Here is a 19,588-nt window from a genome sequence, read left to right as displayed (position 1 = left end):
TTTCGCAGGCGCCGTCGCAATCTCAGGTCCAACGCAATAGTGAAGGAAGGGATTTGCGGCGGGTTGCGGAAAAGGCTAAACGAGTGTTGGGACCAGCGTCAGGCACAGCGCACAGAGCAAGGAGTGGACGAAAGGACCAAGGTCTTGGGGTTGGGCTCCCTTCGATAGCCCACGCAAAGCGCACGAGGTCAGGCCGAGCGGATATCGGGGCAACAGCAACGGTGACAGCCAGGCCCGGGATGAAGGAATGATCGAAAAAAAACTGCCGCTAAGACCAGAGACAGATTGCGGATGAGGCCGGTAGAAGCGAGCGTTCCCCAGAAACAAGCGCAGAGCGGGTGGTGAATTGGACGAATGGTCAGCTTCGGCCTGGTGTCGTCATATCTTCCGATCAAAGGGGCATAAACAAATCCCCCAAAAAAGAGAACCAACGGAGTAGAGGGTCCCAGAGGGGTGTCAGTGGTGGAGATTAATGCTTTTTGCTGGGATGATAGAGACAACTAAACAACGAGGGTGCCGGGATGTGGATCGTGGCAGGAAAGGAACGAAGAGAGAGACTGGGAAGCGCAATAGCCTCACCGTATGAGAGGAGGGGGGGAACATAGATGAGTCTCACACTCACAGTATGTGTTTTGGGTGTGAAATGAGGAACGGGAAATGAGGTGAGGCTGGAGATGAGAGATTGGGAGTGGAAGTCGCCGTTCGTCCCCGATTTAATTCGCTCCTGCCCCCAATATGGTAGTCGTGGTGTGTCCTGCCCGAGCCTGCGCAATTCTTCCCTCTTCTGTCAGTTCAAACTGAACAGATTCCAGGGGAGGAAGGAAGAAGGATGCGAGAGAGGGAAACATTGGATTGCGCCTTACCGGGGTCCTGCCCAACCAGAACTCGCAAAATCCAGTGGCTAGGCAATTATCGCAGCGGGCCCCACGCCGCAGCTGAGACGTCAAAATAGTCGCACAGACCAGTTGGACGGGTTACGTCAGCCAATTGGCTGCACCTCGCTGAATGCAGCTGACCCCCGTCGCCCCAGTTCCCACGTCGTTTCGGAGGAACGGCTCTATGTATATCCGATTTCGCGGCCTGGAATTTGAAGTTTGCAGTTCCACTTTGTCGATATAGCTTCAGAGACAGCGATCAGCTAGGGGAGATCTGGGAATCCACTGCCGCGTCACGAGGTCTCGCCGTCAATATGATTCAATTAAAGGTGTGTGTCCAAGATAATTGCCAACGTCATCAACAGCATTCTAACGGCTGACTAGACGATGCTTCAATGCATCGACAACTCGGGCGCTGCCCTTGTTGAGTGCGCCATGGTTGTTGGCCAGAAGAGACACGCCCGTATCGGTACGACTACCCCTCAATTTCCTTTCATACGATGACCGACACGGCAGTTTCTAACATACATACAGGTGACAGAATAGTCGTCGTTGTTCAGAAGCACCGTGGTGCCGGTGACGGTGGTATGGCTGGCTCCTCGGCCGCCAACAAGGTCAAGCGTGGAGATATGCGCCATGCCGTTGTCGTCCGTACCAAGCAGCAGACTCTTCGCCCCGATGGCAGTGTCGTCCGTTTCGACGACAACGCTTGCGTCCTGATCAACAAGGCCGGTGACCCCGTGGGCTCCCGTATTAACGGCGTCGTCGGCGCCGAGCTGAGGAAGAAGAAGTGGAGCAAGATCCTTTCCATGGCCCCCATGCACGCATAAAAGGAGTTGCCATTCGATTCGGAGAGGGGAAGACGTGTAGGATCTTTGTACATGTACAGGAAAAAGAAATTAATCAGAGGGTGGGAGTGTACTATATGAATGCATGAGCCGGCGTTTCCAGGGTTGGCAGTCGATACCAATCTTCATCAACCATACACACAAGACAAACATCACAAGTCAAGTCACTGCAGTGAGAAAGAACGCGAGGTGCTGAAAGATGGCTTGTGTTGTGACAAGCCAAAAATATAGATCATCTTGATTTATGCTATGAAAACACGAAACCATGGCCCAAGGCCTTTTCCCCGTTTCAATGCTTAACGCCATACCGACTCCGTGAAATGCAACACCTCCTCCTCTATTCCAATCCTCGGGTATCATCGTGGGTCGCGTCCGTTACTGGAAGATGTGACCGCAATCGCAGCAGACATAGAACAATTTCTGAGCTCGAGTTAGCTGGTTTATCCCTTGCCATCTATATTAACCAATCCGTGTCCAACTCACCATACCCGTCTCAGCACTACGTTGCTGAGACTGAAAGAAGACGGCCTCGGCGCCTTTGCAGACGGGGCATTCCTTGTTTGATCGTGGAAGCTATATCCGGAGAGACGCAGTGTCAGCCAGCTGTTCACAAAGGAGGTCTCGAATCCAAAAGGAAGAAAAGTCCATTGCAACAGCCAACCCAGCAGCATCCGGGCATCCAGAAGCTTGTTGAGAGTATCCATGCGGTGGTGGGATCCATCACTGGTTGACAGCGAGCTGGAAAGTCGGCCACGAGACGTGCTGGGGAGCCTGGGCGGGCTCCTGGTTGAGAACAATGCTTGCAAATCCTTTGTTGATTTCGTCGTCGGAGCTGGGCTCTCTCTCCTCGTCGTATTCGTCGAACGCGTCCTCGTCGGCCATTTCAATCAAATCGTCCCAGGTGATTCCTGCCCGATTGCCCTGGGGAGCGCCAGGCTGAACGGCGACCGAAGACACGACGAAGTCGTCCGAGGGGTTGCCACAGCTGGTGCACATGATGGCGAAGCCGCAGCCGATACAGACAACAGGGGCGGAAATAGACTGGGAGTCACCTACAGTAGGGTCTGAGCCGACATCCTGGGTCACTCCAGCAGTCTCACCGGCCGCGTTGTTCATAACGTTGCGGAAGACGCAGGTCGACTGGGCCTCTTCGGTAAATTGACAGGTGCGGCAGGTGAACTGGAGCTTGTGGGTTTCTTCGTCCTCTTTGGGGTACAACATGTTGGAGCATTCGGAGCAGAAGCGGAAGGTGATTTGCTCGAGCTTCTTGTTTCCAGTCTCCTCCTGAGAGGTGGTGGACATGGGGGTAGCCATCGTATCAATCGGGATAGCGTGTGTTTGTGTGGGAAATTGTTTGTTATTCGAGAGCGTATATAGGTATATATCTCGTAAACCTTCTCCTAGGTTTGAAAGCGATCGATCTCGTGTGCGAAGGGGGGAAGCGCGTCGATGTAAATGATAGTGGAAGCGTTGTAATATGAAGCGAAGTCTGAGTAGGAAAAAGTAGAAAGCGGCACGCGAAGGCAAACGGAGAAAGGCGGTAGCGCACGGGTGCCTTGTGTCTGGGGGGGGGCGAAGGTGGGGGCGGTAACCAAACTTTTAGCTGAGTCACCGGTTTACCGAAGGTCACCGGCGGTGTATCACGGCAAGCTGTGACGTAGGAATTTTGACATTTACTTCCATATAATTCAAAGGGACTCTAAAAGATGGAAATATAGACACTTTCTATTTATGGAGTGCTTGAGATGCGTTGTTTATCTGATGAATGCCTCTTATTAGTGTATTGGTAAATTGTCACACTGCTGGTGCAGCTGACCGAGTCAAACATCCCATGTTGACTGCTGAGGCCATTCAAGTCACAGATCACATGGTTTAAGATTACCGATTACTTCCGTTGATAGTGACTCTTACCGCCCAGCAACGGTGGGGGGATCTTTTGACAGGAATTCAAGGTTGGTGACAAGGGAGTTGTGACCACACATTATACGTCAATTATTCTTGTGGCGAGTTTGGGGTTGAATGCATCACTGAGCATCATCTCTGAAGACGTGTGCTGAACTTCTGTTTTTTGAATTCGTGAAAGCCACATCAGTCTTCGTACAGTAGATTCCCCATCCGAGTCATCAGTTCTGAATTAGCCTTTTCCCATTTTCTTGTTCTTAATCAGACTTGAAGTGTAAATATTAGACGAAGGATAACGTATGGTTTAGATTTGGATTGCGGAGAAAACGCCTGAAGTTAACACAGCATGGCAAACCTGAACTTTGAAAACTCATGTCTAGGTCATCTTGATTGGTACGCCCTTACATTAGGCATGTCCTGCATGACTGAAGACTGCAGCTGCAGTGGTCTCCAAGTTTATTCAGCAGTCCCTTATGTGGCCGCAGGAGTACGAATACCCATTTACAGACTTGTCATGATTGGAGAACTAAAATTGTCATCTGATAGGATCGGTCGGCAGCTCCTGGGTTGGGAAACCCCGAGTCGACTGACAAAGTGACAAGCTTGAAATGGAAACAAGGACAAGAACGGGCGCCAGGATGATGAGTTGAGATGAAACCTGCTGAGAGAGAAGTCCCTTGGAGTGAGCTGACAAAGCTACGCACGGGCCATATTCCGCCACGCGACCTTGTCGAAAAACCAAAGCGGGTACCTCACCAATGGGAACATTGGTTTCTGTCAATGGGCAACCCTCTTTCCAGCGTCTTCTTCCCCCGCCTTCCAGGGCCTCCAAGGACAGCGCTATAGCAGCTGAAGGTCCCCATCCCCTGTCTATCAGTGGTCACCAGATGTCCCCGTGGTCCCCCCCTAGTCTCTCCCCTCTCTCTCCTCTCCACACCCAGCAACGTTGGTTGGCTAGCAGCGCTGCTGAAGCTCTTTTCCTCTCCGCAGAAAAAAAAGAACAACCAGGAGCAACAACCGTAACCCCGGCAGCGGCACGTCATCCTTGAGCTCCTTTTGGCCCCAGAACCTCTGCCTACTGGACCATAACGGAGGAAGCAAAGACACAACGCCGAACCAACTGTAACCCCCCCTCGTGTTCCTCATCGTTAACCTTTCTTCTTTTTTATTTTTCCTTCACCTCTCCCCAGCGCCCGTCTCTTCAACCTCGTTCACCTTTGCTTCTGTCGCCCCGCTGTTCGCGACAGTTCCCCGCCTATCTCGAATAAAACCGCTCTGTTGTAGAATCTCCTCACATCGCAACAATGGTAAGCAACGACGCCCCCGCAACGAGCTCCTCCTCAGCCTTTTCGCCTCCTCTTCTGCCTTCCATAACCTGGTGTTCTCCTTTTCTGTCAGCCTTGGATTTAGCCCCAGCTTCTTCATCCTTACCTCAGCTGTCGCATACCACTATTTCCTCTTCCGTCAGTGGCAGAAGGCTTGTCGAGCTGGGCTTAGCCCGGACACGCATCCCCCCTTCGAGACAATGCCATTCCAGCCAAACGACATGCTAGCTAACACTGACATTCCGCCAGTCTGACACGGGTCTCCCCACCGGCTGGGAAGTGCGACACTCCAACTCCAAGAACCTCCCCTACTACTTCAATGCTGCCGACAAGGTCTCGCGCTGGGAGCCGCCCGCAGGAACCGACACGGAGAAGCTGAAGCACTACATGGCCACCCACCACAGCGCCAGTCTCGGCGCTAGGCCCCAGGCCGTCCCCGTCCCCGAGGGCAAGATCCGCGCCGCCCATCTCCTGGTCAAGCACAAGGGCAGCCGACGCCCATCGAGCTGGAGGGAGGCCGACATCACCCGCAGCAAGGAGGAAGCCCTTGAGATCCTCAAGGCACACGAGGAAAAGATCAAGTCTGGCCAGACCTCCCTTGGAGAGCTCGCCTTGACCGAGTCCGACTGCAGCAGCGCCCGTAAGAGGGGTGACCTGGGCTACTTCGGCAAGGGCGATATGCAAAAGGAGTTTGAGGACGCTGCTTTTGGCCTCAACCCGGGCGAGATTAGCAGCATTGTCGAGACAGCAAGTGGATTGCACTTGATTGAGAGGTGAGATTACCTACCTTGCGTCGGGTAGACCGCTTGCTAATAACTGGCCACAGACTGGAGTAGAGATGATGGAGAGAGGGCAATGAAAAGAAGCAACAGCATTACAACAAGTATGCATGCATTTCGGGTTGAAAAGTCCAAGTAGGCCCGTCGAGACGGCTCCGTTGAGCCTTGGCAATTCTTCTATTGCTTTTGCATTTCGCATGCTGAGATGGCATGGATGTATACCAAAAATACCACACGCATTTGACGAGTTGATTGAGCATAGATGTTTCCCTTTTGTATTCAATAACGTGCCCGTATGTACTACGCTACGTGTCCAGAAACGCCACCCACGATGTCTCAAATCAACAACCACCAGACGCCTCCAGTCTATTTGCTAACTAGCCAGGTAGAGCAGTGCGTGCGTAAACGGATTAACAGCAGTAAAAACAACAGTCATAACACCAAATACCGTCATGGACAGGGCAGCGTAAGGCGCGGCCCTCATCTTCCTCTCATAGAGATATGAGACGCCCATGGCCGCTCCGTTGATGCCGATCGCTGTCCCAGCGGCGATGGTGAGCGGGCCGTCCTTCGTCGTCTCCTCCTCGTCGCAATCATCACGTGTCGGTCCCTGCAACCCGAATTTCGGTAAAAGAAAGGGGTACATGAGCTGGCCTAGAATGCCGTTACTCACCACCAGCGCAGCGTTGACGACCTGGTTGCCCTGTAGCGCCTCCATGGCCGGTCTGGCTAGAGCGAGTGTCGTGCTACGTGCCGCGAACGCGAAAGCCTCGGGACCTTCGAGGCCTACCGCCTTTCCCAGCAAAACGGACACGAAGACGTTCATACCAGCCATACCGGTCGAGATGAGCACCACGGCGACGCCGGCACGGCTCCAGATTTGACGTCGGCACTCGTAGAGCTTGAAGCCCCAGACGACGATGCCACATTCGAGAATCGAAAGAGCCGCGTCGCCTGCGCCGAACCAATCACGTTGATCGTGCCGGAGGGTCCAGCTTGTTGTCTTTGATGCCCACAGGTCTGAGAGTGAAGTTCCGCCGCTGAATGCTGCGAGGATCTCTTCGATGGCCGTGTGCGTCGCGGCAGCTCTGGCACGGGTGTAGGCCGTCATGGCGAGGGTCATGAGGAGTACTGGGTTTAGAAGCGTCGTGACCGTCGTCTTGAGATTGGGAGAAGCGGTCAGGAGATGGGTGCGACTGAAGGTACGCTGGAGTCTGGTGCTAGTGGTCCAGGTCAACCACATCATGCAGCCATCGAGGATGCGGTCGTCTCCCCCGATGCGAGAGACGGGGATGCCCACAGCTACAATGAGAATGACGGCCAGGGCTATGGGGTAGCATTCTTCTGCCCAGACGGCCCATGTGGTGGGTTGTTGTACCGAGATCTGTGTGCTTTCGGAGAGTCTTCGATGCGGCTCATCGACGGCATCCGGAGGTGGCGGGACTGGGGTGGGACAGTCGCTGTCGGTGAAGTATGCCGAAACGGTCCTCGAGTCCGGGACCAAGCCGGCTTCCTTATCGGCGTGGTGTCCAGTTATCGTGGTTCCGTTCAGGGTAGTGCTTTCTGACGGCCTACGGCTGGCCGGCTCAGGAGGCATCTCCAGGCGTGGTGGGGCTGGAGACGTTTCGGATATCCAGGTCTGTTCGGTGTTCTCTGCTTTTCTGCTCAAGCTGTATGCTTTCAAAGAGGGAACCTTCACCAGCCCTGTCAAGATTCCCCATGAAAGAAGGAATATGAATGTCCAAAAGATGACGTTCGTGTTTACTGGGTCGGTCAGCATCTATGAAGGCATATTTATGTGCTGATATGGCTCACCAAAGGTCCCAATTACCCTTCCGATGCCGCCGCCGCCGAGTATATCCTGCCGATTGATGGTGACGATAGGAACCGGAAAGCCGAGCCCGAGGTTGGTGTTGATGAAGTCGATCTGGTCGTGTTAGTTGAGGAGGTGATATGGATGAGAATGCGACTGACTTTGGACTTGATATTTCGCTTATAGAACCCATCCGACCCGGGACATGCCCAGCAGAGGACGACCATCACGGCAAATACTAGCATCATTCCCGCGACAGACGATAGGAACTGCAGCCCAACCGGTCTCAGAGTGAGAGAGAGACTCCATATCAGCAACTCGCTACCGAGGTAGATGACGGCAACACAAAAGACATGGCTTGCTCGTTCGGCAACAAACCGGCCGCAGTTCCTCCATGTACTGTTGATCACGTTGCTTCGTCCTGTTCTCGACATTCGCGATGACAAACGGGGTAATGAATCGAGGACATTGTCTGTAAAGTGTCTTAGACAGCGGAAGATCTGGGAGAAAGCGAGCTTGGAGGGGAGAAAGGCTTTTGCGGCCATTTTGAGGGAACAATATTCAAGGTGTTACAGAACGAAGTATAACAATGTCCCAGAACCAGGAAGCAATCGGCACCCGCGGGACTGTCACAACATGAACAAGAGAGACATGGAGCACTGGACACAAGGTCTTGCCTCCCGTCCAGTGTCACACGCGAAGGTATTTATCCCATGGGACCGAGGAGGAGATACGAGGTTTCGCGAGAGAATCCCTCTGACACGTCACGGAAGACTTTGATGCCGGCGTCCATGTTGGTTCGAGATGGGGTCCAGCTGGAAAGGGAGTGTGCGGGAAACACAGTACAAACGACAACGACTCCAAACTTGGTGTTCCCGTGGCGAAGTGAGGGAGGTGAGGGATGCAAACAAGCATCGCAGGGCCGCGATGGAGCCATTTTACGGATCGGACGCCGGGCCGGGAGCGGATCCACCCTTTGCAGACTGCGGTTGATCGCCCTTGGTTTGGAGACTGATATAAGACGTTAAACTTCAGATATCAAAGGCCGGTTGAGGTCCATTTTTGATTGAAGATAAAGTACGGGGAATCAAACGTGGCCAGGGCGTATCCCTCCCCGGCCTGCCAACGGGGTTCCCGTCCGGACCGTGCCGATTTGTCTTGTTGTGTCTAAATCGGGCGTTCTTTGCCGCCCCGGGCCCCCCAAAGGACCCCAAAGAAGAAAAGATTGAGCATTGTTCTAAAATTGCATGAGATGTGTCAAAAGTGACATGTTGAAGGCTTCTACCCAAACGTGCTTTATCGCGACAGCTGTCATCTGCATTCTGCCTGGTGGAGGGTGGCATGGACGGCATAGCGGCACCTGCTGCAAACGACAACAAAAATAGATGTTGCTTGGGCTTGGGGGATTGTTATCAGAGAAGAAAGGAGGCAACTGTAAGTTTCTCTCTTAATGCAGGATGCCGTGTCCAATGACACCAAGTGGTGTTGGTGGAGGCGTTGGTGTTGTATTGATGTTGGTGTAGTGTTGTGGAGGTGCCCTTAAAGAGGTGTGCATTACTGTTCGTAGCTGTCATTGGCCACTGCAGATTAATGATCGTTGGGGGGGCATTTTGGGGTCTGTGCAGCCTGACAGCCGCTGAGTCCCCACTAATGGTCGGCTAAAGTGAGCTGCTAGTGGGGTTTTTGTCTTGTTCTGGCTTAGTAATTTTCTGCCTTTGGGCTCCGACCGACGTTTTTGTTTGCACCTCTTCTCCGTTGAGTGGCTCCTTCTCTCATTCGTTCTCTCACATCTCAGAGACCCGAACATATCTTCATCACATTGTGTTTTGTATTTCGTATTGTTGGCTTCTTTTCTCAAGCTTAATTGATGCTCGAAACCACATAGCGATTGGATCTGCCTCTCTATCCCTCGGCAAGCAACTTGAGCCGAGACGGTACACTACACAAGCTCTAGCTGAAGCTCAACCCGTCACACCACGACGGCGGTGTGTGTCTCCTTGGACGTCGTGGCCCTGCCACACCCAACGGAAACAAAAACTTGGAAGACATCCGTCTGCCTTGGACCGTGAATCAGATCACAAACTCAGCCGTTTCCCGTCATTGGACAACCGCAACTCCTGTGCTAGCTACAGCCGTCTCTCGGAGAATCAGACTCTTCCAAGTCGAGGCCAAGACTAGAGCCAGACACAAGCCAAACACCAAGGCACGGCCCGTCCTTTGTTGCCTTCGGAATTAATCACCACGTGCCGCACGTTGAACGCCAGAGGTGTTCGTTTTTGAACACGAGTTACCATATTCTGTTTGACCGCAACTCTCAGCTTACTGACTCGCTGCCCTGTCATCCCCCGTTATGGATTCCTCAACGCTGGAGAGCATTATACGGAGCTATGGTGTTGCTATCGACAGACATACTCTGCAAGAAGCCCTCAATGACCCGGAGCACGGCACATCCTTTAACGAATGGGCGCGCCTTCACCTTGGGCCCGATAACCTGCTTTCCCGAGAAGAGCTGGCGCTGTAAGTATAGTTGCAAACCGGTTGCACAAGCGAGGACAATGTCTTACGAGAAGGGCTCCTTAGGTACTCGACACTCGACAAATCTGGCCAGATTGATAAGCTTGTGGACGCTCAAGACCTGGCTACCGTCCAGGCTCTCAGCGAACGTGAGATCCAGAAGGCCATCGATGAGCTGAATCGCTCCACTGCTGCTATCGTCAAGCAGACCGAGACTCTTAGACAGCAGCAGGATGCGTTGGCGAAGCTGGTCACGAGCAATGCAAAGGTCGAAGAAGCCCGCTCTGACCTGGTCTTCCAGCGGACCCAAAAGCACGACTCGGAACGCAGGAAGATGATGACATCAGTATGCTAGCTTGTTGACGCCATTAACGATGCCTCACTGACTGTATGCCCAGGTTGAAGAGCTGTCCCAGACTCTCGAGTTCAGAGCTTCGGATCTGGAGCAACAGTCCAAGATGTCAGGGAGCAGTCTCCAGCAGACGCTGGACGCCTTGCTCCACTCCGATGACAAGCTCCTCCTCAGTCTGCGCAAACTGAGTCTGGAGCTGGAGACGGAAGACCCAGAAGACCGCGAGCATGTCGAAAAGCTTCGCGAGATCTGCATGAGGTACACTCTACCCCATCTGCCCTGAGACATTCTAATTAATATAACCGAAAGATTGATCAAGTACACCGTTGAAACGGTACGCACAAAGCTTGACCGCCTCTACCTCGAGGCGCTTAGCTCTGCCCATCGCGGGGAGGTTACACCCAACCCCTCGGACGATGTCAAACCCCTGCAGGAGGAGCTCGAGTCTCTTTACTCTGAGATTCTCCCTGTCGCGCAAATGTCCGTTGAGCAGCAGTATCTCGAGCCGGCCTTGAAGTCATTGTCGAACAAGAACGGCCAGTCGCTTGGCCGCTCGGCTGCAGCAGTCGTCTACGTAAGTCGTTTTTGTAATCGACCTAGCTAAGGAACTATGTCTGACCATATCAGATTGACGAATGTCTTGACTATCTCCTGGATCACATTGACCGGCTATCCGCTCGCATCGAGACTTTCCAATCTCACCAGGCCGCAACCAATAATCTCATCTCCACCGCCCGTTCAGAGCTATCTGCCCCCGTGTCGACTCCTAAGAAGAAGACCCCCACCCAGGAGCTTGTCTCGCCCATCCGCCGTCGTAACACTGGCCCTAGCTCACCGTCTCGTCAACGTTCCAACACCGCCGACCGCCGCCGCTCCTCAATGCTCGAGGAGCCCCCAATGGACGCCCTTCTTCGTTCCCTCGCGATCGCCTTCCCCGAGGACGCCGATGGTGCGCGCCAAATCGCTATTCTCTCCGACTTACTCGCCGAGCGGCAGAAAAAAGCCCGCGACGTGGCGCGGAACGCACAGGAGTCGCTCGAGAGCACTGCCGCCGCTCAACTGGGAGATGCCAAGCTCGCTGTGCAGCTTTTGCGCGACAGCCTGTTGGCCGAAAGCCCCTTTGGCGACGTCAGACTCGTGGACGAGGGCATTGAGGCGTCGATCGCATTTTTAGGGCAAGAGGTGGAGAAGATTAAGGAGCGAGTCGAGAGGGTGGATGCTGGAAAGGCGAGGCAGAGAAGTGAGAAGAGGAGGGAGATTCTCGACCGATGGGGCCGGTAAGGAGGCTTGCTGAGTACTTGAGTATCCAGGAAGAGGTGCTTCAAACGATTGGTGAGCTCGGTCGCAGTCTTTTATTTAGCCTAAACTACTTGACTAGGTTACATGATCACTGTTATCATAGTAGCCAATTATAACCTGTATAGAGTCCACCTCTACCGCTTGTACGCTGCAAGCAGTTTAATTTTATTGGTGCGTATATACCATTTGCGAACATCCAATTCTGGATGTATAAACGTATATACAACAAAAGATACAATGTCCGAAAAGAAAACACACTATGTACACAAATGGAATCGAGACCAACTCTTGGTCAACTTAATCGCAGAGCCATATTCTACGTGAGCTTGACAGTAACAACGCCCTTGCTGGGGACAGACACGGACACAGACGACCCGGACAACTTGGACTGCGTGGAAGCAAAAGTGTGGTCGTTGTCAGTGACGTACGCAGCGGCAGTCTTGGGCGTGAAACCCTGGAACGAAACGGACGTCGAGCGGGCGGTGCCGCCGTTGTTGGTGAAGACGACGACGACGGAACCGTCGGTGTTGCGGACGGCAGCCGTGAGAACGTCGGCCACGGTCCCGGAGGCCGCGAGACGCTGCGCGCCGGGGCGGATGTACCGCGACCACATGGCGAAGGCCCAAAAGTTGGACGACGGCGTCGCCGTCTTGCCGTCGAGCGTGTCGATCAGGTGGCTGTCGGACTGGAGCTGCTTCAGCTCGAAACCCTCCCAGTACAGGTAGGCGGACAGGCGGGCGTTGACGATGCCGACGGCGATCTTCTGGGCCCAGGTCATGCCCTCCGTCGGCCCGCCGTTCTTGTACCAGGTCGTGTCGAAGGCCTTTGTGATGCCGGACTCGGTGACCCAGGTGGACAGCTTGGTGTTCAGCGGCGAGGTCGCGTCGCCCGAGTACGTGTGCGAGGTGATGAGGCCAAGGTACTTCTCCATCCCGGCGGGGACGAGGGCGTTGGTGTACTTGACGGTGGAGCCCCATCCGACGGCATCGCAGCAGGTGATTTTGGTCTTGAGGTTGGCGGACTGGAAGGTCTGGTAGAGGGTCGGGATGAAGGAGATGGCTTCCTGGGCGTTGGTGCTGATTTGCATCTGGGAGTAGCTAACCCTGTTGTGGTTGGTTGGTTGGTCAGTAAGTGTTCACTTGGATCGGGTTGTTTCTGGCATAGCTCACTGGTAGTCCGGCTCGTTGAGGAAGCCGAGGTGGGTGATGTTGAGCCCGGATTGCTGGTAGTACTTGACGTACTGGGCGAGGAAGTTTGCGTATGCCTGTCTCCAGTCTCCGGAGGCGCAAGTGTGGCCTGTCGTGCCACAGAGGTATCTGGAGGAAGTCAGCTTTGTGTCTGCAACCCAAAAGATGGCAAAACTCTTGAGTTGTGCAGAGGAGCAACTCACCCAGCCGTGGCCTCGTTGCCACTGGTCTTCATGAAGCCAGGGGCACTCCACGCGTCGGCGTAGATCTGATTGACGCCATAGTTCACAGCCTGCTTGGTGAACCAGACCTGTCCTCGGTCGTCGTTGTCCCAGGTGTAGGCAGGTTTTCCCGAAGGCGAACCGGGGCTGGTAGGCAAGATACTGTCGCCCTTTCCACCCGAGCCAATACGGTTGCGGATGATGCTAAAGCCAGCGCCCTTGGTGGTGCTGAAGAGCAAATCAAGAGCCTCCTTCTGGAGCCCGGCGGGGGCGTTTTGGAACTCCTTGGCGCGGCCAAAGGCCTGGGAGAAGCCGAAGCCGTCAATCTTCTGAAGATGGGAGTTGGCATCGACTGTGATCTGCCCATGGGCCAAGGCACCAAGGCCAGCGACGGCGATGAGCGTACTGAGGACGGCCATCTTGATTGGTTGACTACTGTGAAACGAAACAAACTTGAACGAGAGACTATGAAGCAAAAGAGAGAAGGGTCTGCTAATGTTAGCCAAGACAAGAGCTGGTCAGTTGCCAAGTCTGGGGTAGTAATATAGGCAAGACTCCGAAAAATAACCCGATTACGGGGTGTTCGGATAGGCTCTTTTACATGCTACGTATTGGTGGATATTTACTGTATTAAAATCTCTAGTCAACTATATCACTTCTGTTATTAAGTCTACCTATTAACTGGAGCGCTTATGGGGACAATTGCCGCGACCCGGAATAAAGGACTCTCGGGGTAATTTATCTGGATTTAAGCTTACTTGAAAGGGGAAAGAGAATTGGAGTCGAAGCTAGCACGCATGTGCCGTGTGCCGGCCCCGGTGTCGAGGCTTAGCTACGGCCGGGGGCGATTAATCGTTCTGGAACGGGTACCGGACCCTAGCGGGCCGCCCGTTCATTCTTCCGAGCATCTCGTATAACACGAGACGAACTGTCTCGGTTAAAGTCCCGGGAAGATCGAGGTAACATTGAATCAGCCGGTCTTCGTCATACTGTTAATTTGCTACGTCGAATTTTATTCCGCAAATGAGCTATTGGTTTGTCATGTATTACTGCACTGTCCAGCGAGCCGCTCCTATAGAAAGCTGCAACTCTAGGATCTTGCTGAAGCTGTATTGATGCGATGTCTAGCCCCTAAGCGTATATATATTTTCAACCTTCTGGCTTCATGTCGAATGATGGACTTACAACTAGTCAGACTCATCATCTCATATAATCTCCAAGCCAAGGCCTCATCATCATTATCATCATGAGATTCTCCGACATTGCCCCCGCCGGCATTCTGCTCGCCTCAGCAGCAGGCGTCGCAGCGCAATGCAGTCTCCCCTCGACCTACTCCTGGACATCAACGGGTCCCCTTGCGAACCCCAAGTCAGGCTGGGCCTCCCTGAAGGACTTCACCGCCGTCCCCTACAACGGGCAGCACCTCGTGTACGCCACGACCCACGACCAGGGCTCGTCCTGGGGGTCGATGAACTTTGGCCTCTTCTCCGACTGGTCTCAGATGGCCTCGGCTAGCCAGAACGCCATGACGAACTCGGTCGTCGCGCCGACCCTTTTCTTCTTCCGCCCCAAGAACATCTGGGTGCTGGCGTACCAGTGGGGCCCGACGGCCTTCTCATACAGGACCTCGAGCAACCCCACCAACGGGAACGGCTGGTCGGCCGCGCAGCCCCTCTTTTCCGGCACTATCTCGGGCTCCAGCACGGGGCCGATCGACCAGACGCTCATCGGCGACAGCCAAAACATGTACCTCTTCTTCGCCGGCGACAACGGCAAGATCTACAGAGCCAGCATGCCCATCGGCAACTTCCCCGGCAACTTTGGCTCCTCGTCCCAGGTCATCCTCAGCGACACGACCAACAACCTCTTCGAGGCCGTGCAGGTGTACACCGTCAAGGGCCAGAACAGGTACCTCATGATCGTCGAGGCCGTCGGCGCCAACGGGAGGTACTTCCGGTCCTTCACTGCCACCAGCCTCGGCGGCTCGTGGACCCCGCAGGCCGCCACCGAGAGCAGGCCCTTCGCCGGCAAGGCGAACAGCGGCGCCACCTGGACCAACGACATCAGCCACGGCGACCTGGTCCGCAGCGACCCCGACCAGACCATGACCGTCGACCCGTGCAACCTGCAGCTGCTTTACCAGGGACGTGCCCCGAACTCTGGTGGTGATTATGGCAGACTCCCTTACAGGCCTGGTCTGCTTACGCTGAAGAAGTAAGCATTGGGCTTCATTCTTCCGGTGAGAGTATGCAGTTTGTGGGATACTGACGTATATGTTCATGGCGGCTCGAGTCGGTCATGAGGTTTATACGGCTGTACTCTACATGTGGGACAATGTCGTGGTCACTGCTACCGAATCATGTCTTCTTCTTCTTTGTACATATTTCATACCTCGTACATAAAGCCAATAAAACGAGGCACATATGACGCACTTTCTGAAAGATATATATATACATACACTCAAAGTAGTCCCCTATATAACCTCCCGTAAAACCATCGCCAGATCCGCAGTCTACGTCTCCACAATGCCGCTCACACGGGGATCAAATCCCGGCCATCACATCCATGGATCGGAGACTTACAGACCCCCGCGGGCCCATCCCCGTTGCTTCGAGTCATGTTGAACCTCGTCAATATCTCACACGATTGATAGGATAACACCAAGGTTCACACCTCCATGCCAAGACGCGATGCCAAGAGACGGCAAAGAAACCCAGGAAGAACGCAAATTGCGGGGGTGAGGATGCTGCAAAGAGCAGGCAGTTGGAAGCGCAGGCTTGGCGCATCGTGATGGCAACACACACACACCTATGAGACAGTGGGGTCTGTTTTCCGATGACGAGGACGCGGGAATTGGCAATCTGCGCTGCCCCATTGTTCGGAATGGCGAGACCGTGACATTTCTGTCGTCAATGGACACGATTGTAGCTGGTCTGTGATCATCAGATGCAGTGGGATTTACTAGTGATGCAGTCCTAGGTAATAACTTCACGTTGACTTCACATTGCGAGCAGAAAGCAGACGGAAAACATAGTAGCAGAGTAATGAAGTAAATTGGTATCGAGTGCAGGAATGTAGCAGGCCCAAGGACCATTAGATTGAAATCGTGGAAGGAAACCAACCACATATTACACCGTCAAACGCAAAGGCCTGACATACAAGAAAGTTAAGTTCGTCAAATCCACCTCCACCTGGGTATATCGATATTTCATCCCCTCATTATATGTGCACGATTAAATCGCACATATGTAGCGACTGGAGCGATATTCGAGCATCTAGTAGCTCTTCTTGTCGCCGTCAGAGACGTCCTTGGAGTCAGAACGCTCGGTTCGGTGCGCCTGCTCAAACGTGTAGAGCGGCTCCAGTGTAGCCTTGCGGTCAAAGAAGATCCAACGCTTGATGAAGTAAGGAATGGACTTCTGGATCTGGTAGCGGGCGAAGTGGCTGGTGGGCAGAGCAAAGACCCAGTCAAGCTCCTCGAGGGTGCGCTGCTTGGTCTCGGGAACCCAGAAGAGAATCATGAAGAAGGCGACAACATTGAAGCCGGCATACAAGCCAAAGGCACCAACGACACCGAGACTCTTCAGAATAAGCGGGAAGGTCATACCCAAGATGGCAGCCCAGAAGAGACAAGTGGCAACGGCGAAACCCATGCCCATTTCACGGTGAGACAGGGGGTAGACCTCGGCAGAGTAGGTGAAGGGCACAGGACCCTCACCGGGGGAGTAGAAAGCACCGAAGAGGTAGACGAAAAGCGATACCAGGGCAGTGCGAGTGGTGCCGGGTGCAATGAGCGTGCAGAGACCAGCGGCTAGAAGTGTCCATGTCATCTGAGGGAACGTGAACAACAACAGCGATCGTCGGCCAAAGGTGTCGATAGTCCAGAAAGCAGGGAAGGCGAAGAGCCAGTTGACCATGCCAAAACCGAAGGAACCAAGAAGGGCCTGGAACTCGCTCATGTTGGCATCCTTGAAAATAGTAGTTGAGTAGAATGCAATAATGTTGATGCCTGTGTAGACGGATCAGTACTTGAAAAGACAATCACCCTCAGAAATAAAGTGTATTGGTCTAACATACCGCACATCTGCTGGGCAATCATGACAGTGAACGCAGCCAAGTTGGCGCGGCGCACACGCGGGATTGTGAACAGCTGAGTGAAACGAGTCGCATAGTTGTTCTTGGTCAACACCTGGGATTCAAGTGACAATTGTGCATGGATGGAGTACATGTCTCGGGCGCATTGAATCGGGTGGTTTCGTAGCTGGATCATTGACTTCCACGCCTGGACGTAGCGTCCCTTCTTCATAAGCCAACGGGGAGACTCGGGGCAGAGATAAATCAGGAGGAGCAGGGGAACAGCAGGGAGGAAGGGGGCGCCTGTGCAACCAGTGATTAGCATGTCTGACACGGGAAAAGAACAGAAAACAGGCAGCGTTTAAACTTACCAAGCATCAGACGCCAGTTATGCTTGGCGTAATAAACAGCCAGGTTAAAAGCAGTACCGAGTGCGATTCCAAAAGCAGTCCACATTTCTAGTAGATAGTTAGCAGGCTAGAGACTTATCATCGGGTACAGGGCTCAAAACTCACGCCAAGACATGACGAGAGCTCCTCTAATCGCAGGCGGGCTGTTTTCAGCGGCGTAGATGGGCACGGTTGAGGCTTTGGCACCCATGCCAATACCCATAAGTAGACGGTTTACGAGTTGTTGTTGCCAGTTGTGACTGAAGGCAGATCCGATAAGAGGCCAGATGCAGAAGTGGGCAGAGAAGAAGATGACACCGCGACGACCGAAGTAGTGGTTGAGAGGATCAGACAGCCAGCAACCCATCAGACTGCACATAAAATTAGTAACAGATCACGTAAAGTTATGTCGATGAGACGTACGCGCTTCCGATATAAGGACCAGCGTTGACGAGACCCAAGATCATGGTGTCATGCACGCTGTTGCCATCGATACCATATTCCTTGGGAAAGAAAATGTTGGCACCGTTGGTACCAGTCTGATCCCAACCTTGAACAGCAGCGCCAATGGAGCAGGTCGCGATGGTCAAGAAAAGCTTCTTGGGCATACGCCACTTGTGCTCGACTTCGTCGCGGAGTGCTTGAATCTCATCGGGTGCAAGTGCTTCAGTACCTCCAATGTTCTGGTAGTTGGTTGGGTCCTGCGCAATCAGGGCGCCCTTGCGGAAAAGAGCGATTTCATCCTGAAGACCCTTCTCTTGACAGAAGACCTCGACGTCGTGCATAAGCTGTTCGTAGCCGATTCCCTCAAGAGGGTTTTTAATCCTGATCACTTATTAACCAATGTTCGTTCCTGCTGAGGCAGTGAGGGGTCAGCTTACTTCGCTTCAATGTTGCGGCTCAAGTCGACGGGATCGATATGAGTGCCGCGTTCCTCATGATGTCCAACGACATCAGCAGTTTTGTTGCTACAGCAAAATCGTCAGAAAGGTTTCATGTCAGATGGTTGTGTAGAGAAACCTTACTCCGTGGACTGAATACGGTCCGCCATGGTGGCAGCTTGACAGGCAAAGTAGCCCGCGTCTAGCTCTTTTTGAAAGGTTGTGTTCGGCGCGTTCAGTCTGAACTTAGGATAACGTTTGCAATTTGGCTTCGCAAATCAATGGAAGCACTGCGCGCACCTGCAGAGGAACCAAGAACAACACAAACAAGGGATCTCGCATGGGGAGGCCTAGGATCTTTATAGCAACCAGGCCGACCCCATGGGCACAGACAAAAGCAATCGAACATGCTCTACCCAGAAAATCGAAAAGGTCTCTTGGCGTTCTCCGCACACACCTCTCATAAGCTTCAACTCTTGGGGTCGTAACTACGAGACGCGAGGAGATTCGTAAAGATCGACGGGGTAATCAAGTTCCCAGTCCAGGGTTGCCCCACGCGAAGACTGCCCTTGGAAGCGCAAGAGTTAGTCTAAGGATGAAGTCTCAGGTGCCGGACCCTGCCGTGCGTGGACTTGGCTGGTAGGCGTGTAAATGTTGCTTTTTCATCTTCCTGCAGCTGCGCCAACGAGGATTGGATGTGCACCGGGGGGCAACGAATTGACGGAAATGTATTTGTGGGCTGGGCCCAGAATAACATGTGCAAGGGAGACGAAGGAAGGGAACATATCCTGAGAATACTGGTCGCGTATACTCCGTCATGGTGGCACATGCACCACTCCCATGTCAATGGCGCGTCTGGATGCTCCAAGATGTAACGTGCAACGCTTTGGTGACATCTGAGTCGTTCATCCAGTTACACCCGTCCCGCAACGCCGAGAAGTGATCGCGAGGGCCAAGTTCTTGGCGTATTCATCGACTCTGGCCGCAGTACGGAGTAGTCTCCTGTGGCCCACAGTGTTGTTCAGCGCGGGGACAAGAGACACCAACTGCACTAAAGACAAAGACCCAAGCTCGATCGTCGAGGCTTCGCGTGTCCACCAAGTCCACAAGTACACCGCCCAGCACGCTA

General features: G+C 53.5%; 8 protein-coding genes across 8 annotated transcripts; 4 read left to right on the top strand and 4 right to left on the bottom strand.

Moving 5' to 3' along the window:
* Nucleotides 1–1,189: 1,189 nt before the first annotated feature.
* On the top strand, nt 1,190–1,705 carry CTRU02_213417 (mitochondrial 54S ribosomal protein uL14m; the record flags this gene model as incomplete). The annotated part of the gene is made up of 3 exons (XM_036731650.1): nt 1,190–1,204; nt 1,260–1,344; nt 1,410–1,705. The coding sequence occupies 3 exons, from the start codon at nt 1,190–1,192 to the stop codon at nt 1,703–1,705; spliced, it is 396 nt and encodes a 131-aa protein (XP_036576649.1).
* Nucleotides 1,706–2,098: 393 nt separating this feature from the next.
* Nucleotides 2,099–3,037, bottom strand: CTRU02_213416 (DNA-directed RNA polymerase II subunit rpb9; the record flags this gene model as incomplete). Its single annotated transcript, XM_036731649.1, has 3 exons — nt 2,099–2,143; nt 2,207–2,296; nt 2,456–3,037. The coding sequence occupies 3 exons, from the start codon at nt 3,035–3,037 to the stop codon at nt 2,099–2,101; spliced, it is 717 nt and encodes a 238-aa protein (XP_036576648.1).
* Nucleotides 3,038–4,929: 1,892 nt separating this feature from the next.
* On the top strand, nt 4,930–5,786 carry CTRU02_213415 (peptidyl-prolyl cis-trans isomerase ssp-1; the record flags this gene model as incomplete). The annotated part of the gene is made up of 3 exons (XM_070206048.1): nt 4,930–4,932; nt 5,179–5,723; nt 5,777–5,786. The coding sequence occupies 3 exons, from the start codon at nt 4,930–4,932 to the stop codon at nt 5,784–5,786; spliced, it is 558 nt and encodes a 185-aa protein (XP_070060441.1).
* A 316-nt stretch (nt 5,787–6,102) lies between these two features.
* Nucleotides 6,103–8,087, bottom strand: CTRU02_213414 (uncharacterized protein; the record flags this gene model as incomplete). Its single annotated transcript, XM_036731647.2, has 3 exons — nt 6,103–7,493; nt 7,545–7,656; nt 7,704–8,087. The coding sequence occupies 3 exons, from the start codon at nt 8,085–8,087 to the stop codon at nt 6,103–6,105; spliced, it is 1,887 nt and encodes a 628-aa protein (XP_036576646.2).
* Nucleotides 8,088–9,892: 1,805 nt separating this feature from the next.
* CTRU02_213413 (uncharacterized protein) lies at nt 9,893–11,689 on the top strand (the record flags this gene model as incomplete). Its single annotated transcript, XM_036731646.1, has 5 exons — nt 9,893–10,059; nt 10,123–10,402; nt 10,455–10,666; nt 10,718–10,982; nt 11,036–11,689. The coding sequence occupies 5 exons, from the start codon at nt 9,893–9,895 to the stop codon at nt 11,687–11,689; spliced, it is 1,578 nt and encodes a 525-aa protein (XP_036576645.1).
* Nucleotides 11,690–12,023: 334 nt separating this feature from the next.
* On the bottom strand, nt 12,024–13,534 carry CTRU02_213412 (Endo-1,6-beta-D-glucanase BGN16.3; the record flags this gene model as incomplete). The annotated part of the gene is made up of 3 exons (XM_036731645.1): nt 12,024–12,828; nt 12,877–13,023; nt 13,098–13,534. 3 exons carry the CDS (start codon nt 13,532–13,534, stop codon nt 12,024–12,026), a joined length of 1,389 nt encoding a protein of 462 aa, XP_036576644.1.
* An 827-nt stretch (nt 13,535–14,361) lies between these two features.
* Nucleotides 14,362–15,333, top strand: CTRU02_213411 (alpha-L-arabinofuranosidase axhA; the record flags this gene model as incomplete). Its single annotated transcript, XM_036731644.1, has 1 exon — nt 14,362–15,333. One exon carries the CDS (start codon nt 14,362–14,364, stop codon nt 15,331–15,333), a length of 972 nt encoding a protein of 323 aa, XP_036576643.1.
* A 1,057-nt stretch (nt 15,334–16,390) lies between these two features.
* On the bottom strand, nt 16,391–18,629 carry CTRU02_213410 (hexose transporter; the record flags this gene model as incomplete). Its single annotated transcript, XM_070206047.1, has 7 exons — nt 16,391–17,124; nt 17,193–17,492; nt 17,561–17,647; nt 17,705–17,949; nt 18,002–18,403; nt 18,460–18,546; nt 18,604–18,629. The coding sequence occupies 7 exons, from the start codon at nt 18,627–18,629 to the stop codon at nt 16,391–16,393; spliced, it is 1,881 nt and encodes a 626-aa protein (XP_070060440.1).
* Nucleotides 18,630–19,588: the final 959 nt, after the last annotated feature.

This window comes from Colletotrichum truncatum (assembly GCF_014235925.2).
Source record: "Colletotrichum truncatum strain CMES1059 chromosome Unknown Contig_0009, whole genome shotgun sequence".
Classification (NCBI taxonomy): domain Eukaryota; kingdom Fungi; phylum Ascomycota; class Sordariomycetes; order Glomerellales; family Glomerellaceae; genus Colletotrichum; species Colletotrichum truncatum.
Note: the sequence above shows the minus strand (reverse complement) of the source record. Positions and strands in the feature narration are given on the sequence as shown.